Source organism: Physella acuta, unplaced genomic scaffold (assembly GCF_028476545.2).
Source record: "Physella acuta isolate Inbredline_101_S28 unplaced genomic scaffold, ASM2847654v3 ptg000148l, whole genome shotgun sequence".
NCBI classification, from domain to species: domain Eukaryota; kingdom Metazoa; phylum Mollusca; class Gastropoda; family Physidae; genus Physella; species Physella acuta.
Genome location: NW_026731667.1, coordinates 1,074,615 through 1,085,000, shown reverse-complemented (window position 1 = coordinate 1,085,000; position 10,386 = coordinate 1,074,615). Strand labels below are relative to the sequence as shown.

The following is a 10,386-nucleotide window of genomic DNA, read 5'->3' as shown; positions in this document are numbered from 1 at the left end:
TTATTTTTTAATTCCCTGATTAGTGAGCAAGTCATTAGTCAGTTTAAGTATAGGGGAAGTACAGAAGAGCTGTACCTAATGGTTACATAACAGCCTGCGCTTGTAGGAAATAAGGAATAACATATTCTTTATGGAGCCGGCTGTTGGGGTTTTAAATGGCCGTCCATGCGGCATGTAATGGCCGTCTATATGGGTGCAATAAAGCATATCTACTTGCAGAGACGAATTTAGTCTATTTCAGCCGTCCATGTTCGAACTTTTAGTAACAAGATTTAGTTTTAGTTCGATTTAGTAACAAGACAGAAAATTGAGGAGAAGGTGAGTACCCCGCCCCAGCCCACACCATCATCTAATGTGATAATAAATGTCCCTTTAGCTGTGATGGCCGGCCGCTAAAGTGAAGGGCCAAGTCCATTTGGTCGGGACGACGCCATCACCCGCCATTAAACCAGATCTAGCACCAGCCGCCGCGACCCATAAATGTGCAAAGACATTAACAACAAAACATTTGGAGTCATGGCAGCGATCTCTACCGGACAAACACGTCACATATCCTAATGGCCGGACAAACACTTCACATTTCTTAATGGCCGGACAAACACGTCACATGTTCAAATGGCCGGACAAACACGTCACATTTTCTTAAAGCCGGACAAACACGTCAAATTTCCTAATGGCCGGACAAAAACGTCACATTTTCTAATGGGCGGACAAACACGTCACATTTCATAATGGCCGGACAAACACGTCACATGTCCTAATGGCCGGACAAACACTTCACATTTCCTTAAAGCCGGACAAACACGTCACATTTCCTAATGGCCGGACTTCTTCTTCTTCTTCTTCTTCTTCTTCTTCGTTCTTAATTATTAGTGTTGAAGGGGACCGAGATTTATCTGCCAGTGGGTTTGAACTCGAGACTTTTGTTCGAATTCATCAACCATGAGCTTTTTGCCGACTCGACCACGCCTCCAACACAATTAAGCGTTACGTGTCAAATGGTTATGCGCCATTGAGGCCATTGACTCCGATTTCAGCCTGCTTTTCTTTTTGGATTTGCTTCCATAGCCTTTGTCCAACCAAGAACAAACTACAAGGCAGCAGTTGTTTTAATTTTGGAGTTGTCTCTCCTAGAAGAGTGGCTGTCCCCAGCTAACGAGCCTCATCTGCCCGAGGGTTCGAACTCGAGACTTTTCGGTTTAGCAACCATGAGCTTTACCGACTCGACCACGCCGACCCCAATTGCCGGACAAACACGTCACATTTCATAATGCCGGACAAACAAACACGTCACATTTTCTTATGGCCGGACAAACACGTCACATGTCCTAATGGCCGGACAAACACGTCACATTTCCTTAAAGCCAGACAAACACGTCACATTTCCTTAAAGCCAGACAAACACGTCACATGTCCTAATGGCCGGAAAACACGTCACATTTCCTAATGGCCGGACAAACACGTCACATTTTCTAATGGCCGGACAAACACGTCACATTTCATAATGGCCGGACAAACACGTCACATTTTCTAATGGCCGGACAAACACTTCACCACATTTCCTAATGGCCGGACAAACAAACACGTCACATTTCCTTAAAGCCGGACAAACACGTCACATTTCATAATGCCGGACAAACACGTCACATTTCATAATGGCCGGACAAACAAACACGTCACATTTCCTTAAAGCCGGACAAACACGTCACATTTCATAATGCCGGACAAACACGTCACATTTCATAATGGCCGGACAAACCAACACGGATTGAATGCGTCACATTACCTAATCCGCTTTTAGTCGCAAGCGGTGCCGGACATTTTAAAGGCTAACCTATGACGTCATTTGAAGCATTAAAAATGTACATTTTAAGAGCGTTTTTTCAAGCGTTTTGAATCGGTTTAACTACGTGTAAAAATGTGATTCTACGTTCGGATGACGTATGTGATCTGGAAACAGATGACGTAAGAGATCTTACAGTCAGATCACATGTTAAATATGTGTTCCTACAAACAGACGTTTCTTTGTTTAAGCCGGGGGTGGAACATTTACTCACGAGTTCTTTGTGTTTGTGTGATTACACATATGTGTATGTATGTGTGTACACGGCCGTGTGTGGCGTATGTGTGTACACGGCCGTGTGTGGTGTATATGTGTACACGTGTGTTGTGTATGTGTGTACACGGACATGTATGGTGTATCTGTATACACGGCCGTGTATGTTGTACCTGTGTACACTCCTAACTTATAACCCCTAAAGAGTGTACACGGGTATGTACAAATACTACACCATTATCATCTTTCACGTGTGATAAATACATCTTAAATTAACGCACGTCTTAAAGACATAGCTGTCAATAGTTGTCAATCAAAGCGTGAGTTATTTATACATTCTCTCACTGTTAGTTCTGGAATTAAAGGCTTTGATAATCCAGTTAATAACACACTTTTAATGGTGTTTACTACAGGAGTATAGCGGTGGCTACCCTCCGACAGGAGTATAGCGGTGGCTACCATCAGACAGGAGTATAGCGGTGGCTACCCTCAGACAGGAGTATAGCGGTGGCTACCCTCAGACAGGAGTATAGCGTTGGCTACCCTCAGACAGGAGTATAGCGGTGGCTACCCTCAGACAGGAGTATAGCGGTGGCTACCCTCAGACAGGAGTATAGCGGTGGCTACCCTCAGACAGGAGTATAGCGGTGGCTACCCTCAGACAGGAGGTATGAGGAGAGCTAGATGAGACAGAGAGGGAGAGACAGGGAGGGAGAGACAGGGAGGGAGAGACAGGGAGGGAGAGACAGGGAGGGAGAGACAGGGAGGGAGAGACAGGGAATGAGGGAGAGAGGGAGAGACAGGGAGTGAGGGATAGAGGGAGAGACAGAGAGTGAGGGAGAGACGAAGAGAAAGTACTCACCGGGCCCACGTAGGTGAATCCAGTGTCCCGGGCCACCCTGCGGGCCACCTCCGGCCCGGCATCGTGGGTCAACTCAACAAGCCAGTGGTTGGTGGACACGTCAAACTCCTTGGCCAAGCTGGGGCCACAGATGGCCCAGCACAACAGGCATAGCAAGACCTTACGGGGCCATCCGGGCAAGAAATAGCTCATGCTAGAACTAAGGGCCACGGTATGTGGAATCAACGTGGCCTGAGCAGGATTTGAACCGGGGCCGTGGTGATGTGTGTCTCAGTGCTGATGTTCAACTGCAGGTTGGTGATGGAGATGGTCGCTATGTAAACACTGAGTCTTCGTGTCCTTGCTACTGGGTCCTGCTTGTAGTTATACTTCCAAATGTCCTATGTGTATGTTCCAAATGTCCTTAAGTTCCGAATGTCCTTAAGTTCCGAATGTCCTTAAGTTCCGAATGTCCTATGTCCTTAAGTTCCAAAAGTCCCGTTCCCTAAACGTTCCAATGTGAGCCCAGAGAAAGCCTGAGTGTTCCAGTGGATCTTGGACCTAGCTGTGCTGTGTGTCGCGCCACTCTCCTGCTGTTTAGTTATGCCGGAGCCTCCCCACACAGTCTCCCCACACAGCCTGCGACCAGCCTCAGATTCCACACACAGAGGACGTGGGGGAGGGGGAGGGGGACGGTCGTGCCAAGAAAACAATAAGAGGAGGAAAATCGATGACCAGCGTCACGTGTTCCCGTGACGTCATTGGCCGAGTATAGCAGGCGTGAGTTGATCGATTTCCCAGCCTCGGCATGGTGGAATCTCGCAGTTCGATCTCGGGATCGCGGGGAGCTTTATGGTAATCGATTACTGCAGAGTTGGACTTGTAATTTCTGGCAGATTAAGTCCTTCCCATAGTCCCTCCCTGTGTACATCAACAAACGGAATCTGATGAGTACACCGCACTTACCCCTCCCTCCTCCCACTTCACTCCCTCTCTCTTGTATCTGAACACAAGCTGCAAGCTAAGCTAGAGAATCTGGTCTCCGTTCACACATCCTACTATATATATATATATATATATATATATATATATATATATATATATATATATATATATATATATATATATATATATATATATATATATATATATATATATATGCGTGTGTGTGTTATATCTGTAATGTTGTTTTGGCTAAATATAAAAAAAAAACACCAAGAAATTTGTAGCCAAATATCCTTAAGAAAATAAAACCAAGAAATGTGTGGCCAAATATCCCTGAGAAAATAAAAATAAAAATGTAGTTCCCACTTTAACCACATACACCACATGTTAACACCACACGTTAATGAGATCACCCACAAGTTGACCACATTATCCACACGTTGGCAACAGTATCTACAGGTTGACCATTTTTGCTACAAGTTGGCAACATTAACCACACTTTGACAACATCAACCACACATTGAGAATATCAACCACACATTGACAACATCAACTACACATTGACAACATCAACCACACATTGACAACATCAACCACACATTGACAACATCAACCACACTTTGACAACATCAACCACACTTTGACAACATCAACCACACATTGCCAACCTCAACCACACATTGACAACATCAACCACACATTGACAACATCAACCACACATTGACAACATCAACCACACATTGACAACATCAACCACACATTGACAACATCAACCACACATTGACAACATCAACCACACATTGACAACATCAACCACACATTGACAACATCAACCACACATTGACAACATCAACCACACATTGACAACATCAACCACACATTGACAACATCAACCACACATTGACAACATCAACCACACATTGACAACATCAACCACACTTTAACAACATCAACCACACATTGACAACATCAACCACACATTGACAACATCAACCACACATTGACAACATCAACCACACTTTAACAACATCAACCACACATCGACAACATCAACCACACATTGACAACATCAACCACATATTGACAACATCAACCACATATTGACAACATCAACCACACATCAACCACACATTGACAACATCAACCACACATTGACAACATCAACCACATATTGACAACATCAACCACACATTGACAACATCAACCACACATTGACAACATCAACCACAAATTGACAACATCATCTACCGGTTGATTACATGACCCTCTCGTTGACCAAGGTACCACAAGTTAATGAGATAGGCCAAAAGTTGACCAAAAGTTGACCAAGGTACCACAAGTTGATGAGACAATCCAAAAGTTGACCAAGGTACCACAAGTTGATGAGACAGGCCAAAAGTTGACCAAGGTACCAGAAGACAATCCAAAAGTTGACCAAGGTACCACAAGTTGATGAGACAGGTCAAAAGTTGACCAAGGTACCACAAGACAATCCAAAAGTTGACCAAGGTACCACAAGTTGATGAGACAGGTCAAAGGTTGACCAAGGTACCACAAGACAATCCAAAAGTTGACCAAGGTACCACAAGACAATCCAAAAGTTGACCAATGTACCACAAGCTGATGAGACAGGTCAAAAGTTGACCAAGGTACCACAAGCTGATGAGACAGGTCAAAAGTTGACCAAGGTACTAGAAGGCAATCCAAAAGTTGACCAAGGTACCACAAGACAATCCAAAAGTTGACCAAGGTACCACAAGTTGATGAGACAAGCCAAAAGTTGACCAAGGTACCAGAAGACAATCCAAAAGTTGACCAAGATACCACAAGTTGATGAGACAGGTCAAAAGTTGACCAAGGTACCACAAGACAATCCAAAAGTTGACCAAGGTACAGCAAGACAATCCAAAAGTTGACCAATGTACCACAAGCTGATGAGACAGGCCAAAAGTTGACCACACCACCACACACAGCAACCATACAGTGACCAACTACAGACTGACATCAAACCAGACAGGCAAATGAGATCAAGCCACACAGGATGAGATGGCTTCTAAAAGCTTTGACTGAAGAATAAATCACCTAACACTGTTGGCCGGTCGGCGAGTGATGACTAACAATTGGTCTTTCTCTGATCAGGCTGTACATTCATTTTTTTATGTGGGCGAGGTGCTAGCGACATTTCTAGTCGCATTACCAGGTGCTAGCGACATTTCTAGTCGCATTACCAGGTGCTAGCGACATTTCTAGTCGCATTATCAGGTGCTAGCGACATTTCTAGTCGCATTACCAGGTGCTAGCGACATTTCTAGTCGCAATATCAGGTGCTAGCGACATTTCTAGTCGCATTACCAGGTGCTAGCAACATTTCTAGTCACATTACCAGGTGCTAGCGACATTTCCAGTCGCATTACCAGGTGCTAGCGACATTTCCAGTCGCATTACCAGGTGCTAGCGACATTTCTAGTCACATTACCAGGTGCTAGCGACATTTCCAGTCGCATTACCAGGTGCTAGCGACATTTCTAGTCACATTACCAGGTGCTAGCGACATTTCGAATAAATTTATAGGTGCTAGCGACATTTCTAGTCGCATTACCAGGTGCTAGCGACATTTCTAGTCACATTACCAGGTGCTAGCGACATTTCGAATAAATTTACCAGGTGCTAGCGACATTTCTAGTCGCATTACCAGGTGCTAGCGACATTTCTAGTCACATTACCAGGTGCTAGCGACATTTCTAGTCACATTACCAGGTGCTAGCGACATTTCTAGTCGCATTACCAGGTGCTAGCGACATTTCTAGTCGCATTACCAGGTGCTAGAGACATTTCTAGTCGCATTACCAGGTGCTAGCGACATTTCCAGTCGCGATACCAGGTGCTAGCGACATTTCTAGTCACATTACCAGGTGCTAGCGACATTTCTAGGCGCATTACAAGGTGCTAGCGACATTTCTAGGCGCATTACCAGGTGCTAGCGACATTTCTAGTCGCATTACCAGGTGCTAGCGACATTTCTAGTCGCAATATCAGGTGCTAGCGACATTTCTAGTCGCATTACAAGGTGCTAGCGACATTTCTAGGCGCATTACCAGGTGCTAGCGACATTTCTAGTCGCATTACCAGGTGCTAGCGACATTTCTAGTCGCAATATCAGGTGCTAGCGACATTTCTAGTGGTAATTTCAAATGGGGAGGGAAATGACATAACAAAGACAGTTAACAGAGATAGCAACCTGTCAAAATACCATTTTTCTGTGTTGTAGCTGATGGTGTTCTGTGTTGTAGCTGATGGTGTCGTGGTGTTGTAGCTGATGGTGTTCTGGTGTTGTAGCTGATGGTGTTCTGTGTTGTAGCTGATGGTGTTCTGGTGTTGTAGCTGATGGTGTTCTGTGTTGTAGCTGATGGTGTTCTGTGTTGTAGCTGATGGTGTTCTGTGTTGTAGCTGATGGTGTTCTGTGTTGTAGCTGATGGTGTCGTGGTGTTGTAGCTGATGGTGTTCTGTGTTGTAGCTGATGGTGTTCTGTGTTGTAGCTGATGGTGTTCTGTGTTGTAGCTGATGGTGTCGTGGTGTTGTAGCTGATGGTGTTCTGTGTTGTATCTGATGGTGTCGTTGTGTTGTAGCTGATGGTGTTCTGTGTTGTAGCTGATGGTGTCGTGGTGTTGTAGCTGATGGTGTTCTGTGTTGTAGCTGATGGTGTTCTGTGTTGTAGCTGATGGTGTTCTGTGTTGTAGCTGATGGTGTTCTGTGTTGTAGCTGATAGTGTTCTGTGTTGTAGCTGATGGTGTCGTGGTGTTGTAGCTGATGGTGTTCTGTGTTGTAGCTGATGGTGTTCTGTGTTGTAGCTGATGGTGTTCTGTGTTGTAGCTGATGGTGTTCTGTGTTGTAGCTGATGGTGTTCTGTGTTGTAGCTGATGGTGTTCTGTGTTGTAGCTGATGGTGTCGTGGTGTTGTAGCTGATGGTGTTCTGTGTTATAGCTGACAGTGTTCTGGTGTTGTAGCTGATGGTGTCGTGGTGTTGTAGCTGATGGTGTTCTATGTTATAGCTGATGGTGTTATGTGTTGTAGCTGATGGTGTCGTGGTGTTGTAGCTGATGGTGTTCTGGTGTTGTAGCTGATGGTGTTCTGGTGTTGTAGCTGATGGTGTTCTGTGTTGTAGCTGATGGTGTTCTGGTGTTGTAGCTGATGGTGTTCTGTGTTGTAGCTGATGGTGTTCTGTGTTGTAGCTGATGGTGTTCTGTGTTGTAGCTGATGGTGTTCTGTGTTGTAGCAGATGGTGTCGTGGTGTTGTAGCTGATGGTGTTCTGTGTTGTAGCTGATGGTGTTCTGTGTTGTAGCTGATGGTGTTCTGGTGTTGTAGCTGATGTTGTTCTGTGTTGTAGCTGATGGTGTTCTGTGTTGTAGCTGATGGTGTTCTGTGTTGTAGCTGATGGTGTTCTGTGTTGTAGCTGATGGTGTCGTGGTGTTGTAGCTGATGGTGTTCTGTGTTGTAGCTGATGGTGTTCTGTGTTGTAGCTGATGGTGTTCTGTGTTGTAGCTGATGGTGTCGTGGTGTTGTAGCTGATGGTGTTCTGTGTTGTATCTGATGGTGTCGTTGTGTTGTAGCTGATGGTGTTCTGTGTTGTAGCTGATGGTGTCGTGGTGTTGTAGCTGATGGTGTTCTGTGTTGTAGCTGATGGTGTTCTGTGTTGTAGCTGATGGTGTTCTGTGTTGTAGCTGATGGTGTTCTGTGTTGTAGCTGATGGTGTTCTGTTTTGTAGCTGATAGTGTTTTGTGTTGTAGCTGATGGTGTCGTGGTGTTGTAGCTGATGGTGTTCTGTGTTGTAGCTGATGGTGTTCTGTGTTGTAGCTGATGGTGTTCTGTGTTGTAGCTGATGATGTTCTGTGTTGTAGCTGATGGTGTCGTGGTGTTGTTGCTAATGGTGTTCTGTGTTGTAGCTGATGGTGTTCTGTGTTGTAGCTGATGGTGTTCTGTGTTGTAGCTGATGGTGTCGTGGTGTTGTAGCTGATGGTGTTCTGTGTTATAGCTGACAGTGTTCTGGTGTTGTAGCTGATGGTGTCGTGGTGTTGTAGCTGATGGTGTTCTATGTTATAGCTGATGGTGTTATGTGTTGTAGCTGATGGTGTCGTGGTGTTGTAGCTGATGGTGTTCTGGTGTTGTAGCTGATGGTGTTCTGGTGTTGTAGCTGATGGTGTTCTGTGTTGTAGCTGATGGTGTTCTGGTGTTGTAGCTGATGGTGTTCTGTGTTGTAGCTGATGGTGTTCTGTGTTGTAGCTGATGGTGTTCTGTGTTGTAGCTGATGGTGTTCTGTGTTGTAGCTGATGGTGTTCTGTGTTGTAGCTGATGGTGTTCTGTGTTGTAGCTGATGGTGTCGTGGTGTTGTAGCTGATGGTGTTCTGTGTTGTATCTGATGGTGTCGTTCTGTTGTAGCTGATGGTGTTCTGTGTTGTAGCTGATGGTGTCGTGGTGTTGTAGCTGATGGTGTTCTGTGTTGTAGCTGATGGTGTTCTGTGTTGTAGCTGATGGTGTTCTGTGTTGTAGCTGATGGTGTTCTGTGTTGTAGCTGATGGTGTTCTGTGTTGTAGCTGATGGTGTTCTGTTTTGTAGCTGATAGTGTTTTGTGTTGTAGCTGATGGTGTCGTGGTGTTGTAGCTGATGGTGTTCTGTGTTGTAGCTGATGGTGTTCTGTGTTGCAGCTGATGGTGTTCTGTGTTGTAGCTGATGATGTTCTGTGTTGTAGCTGATGGTGTCGTGGTGTTGTTGCTAATGGTGTTCTGTGTTGTGGCTGATGGTGTTCTGTGTTGTAGCTGATGGTGTTCTGTGTTGTAGCTGATGGTGTCGTGGTGTTGTAGCTGATGGTGTTCTGTGTTATAGCTGATAGTGTTCTGTGTTGTAGCTGATGGTGTTCTGTGTTGTAGCTGATGGTGTCGTGGTGTTGTAGCTGATGGTGTTCTGTGTTATAGCTGACAGTGATCTGGTGTTGTAGCTGATGGTGTCGTGGTGTTGTAGCTGATGGTGTTCTATGTTATAGCTGATGGTGTTATGTGTTGTAGCTGATGGTGTCGTGGTGTTGTAGCTGATGGTGTTCTGGTGTTGTAGCTGATGGTGTTCTGGTGTTGTAGCTGATGGTGTTCTGTGTTGTAGCTGATGGTGTTCTGTGTTGTAGCTGATGGTGTTCTGTGTTGTAGCTGATGGTGTTCTGTGTTGTAGCTGATGGTGTTCTGTGTTGTAGCTGATGGTGTTCTGTGTTGTAGCTGATGGTGTCGTGGTGTTGTAGCTGATGGTGTTCTGTGTTATAGCTGACAGTGTTCTGGTGTTGTAGCTGATGGTGTCGTGGTGTTGTAGCTGATGGTGTTCTATGTTATAGCTGATGGTGTTATGTGTTGTAGCTGATGGTGTCGTGGTGTTGTAGCTGATGGTGTTCTGGTGTTGTAGCTGATGGTGTTCTGGTGTTGTAGCTGATGGTGTTCTGTGTTGTAGCTGATGGTGTTCTGGTGTTGTAGCTGATGGTGTTCTGTGTTGTAGCTGATGGTGTTCTGT

At 45.2% G+C, this 10,386-nt stretch overlaps 1 protein-coding gene across 2 annotated transcripts in view; it reads right to left on the bottom strand.

Moving 5' to 3' along the window:
- Positions 1–3,540, bottom strand: part of LOC131935536 (neuroendocrine convertase 2) — a 71,679-nt gene extending 68,139 nt beyond the window's left edge. The window contains exon 1 of one of the 2 annotated variants that reach the window (XM_059291965.1): positions 2,919–3,540. In XM_059291965.1, coding sequence (XP_059147948.1) covers positions 2,919–3,110 — 192 coding nt within the window. In that variant the 5' untranslated portion in view covers positions 3,111–3,540. The remainder of the gene's footprint in view (positions 1–2,918) is intronic. The other variant, XM_059291966.1, reaches the window with a different exon arrangement.
- Positions 3,541–10,386: the final 6,846 nt, after the last annotated feature.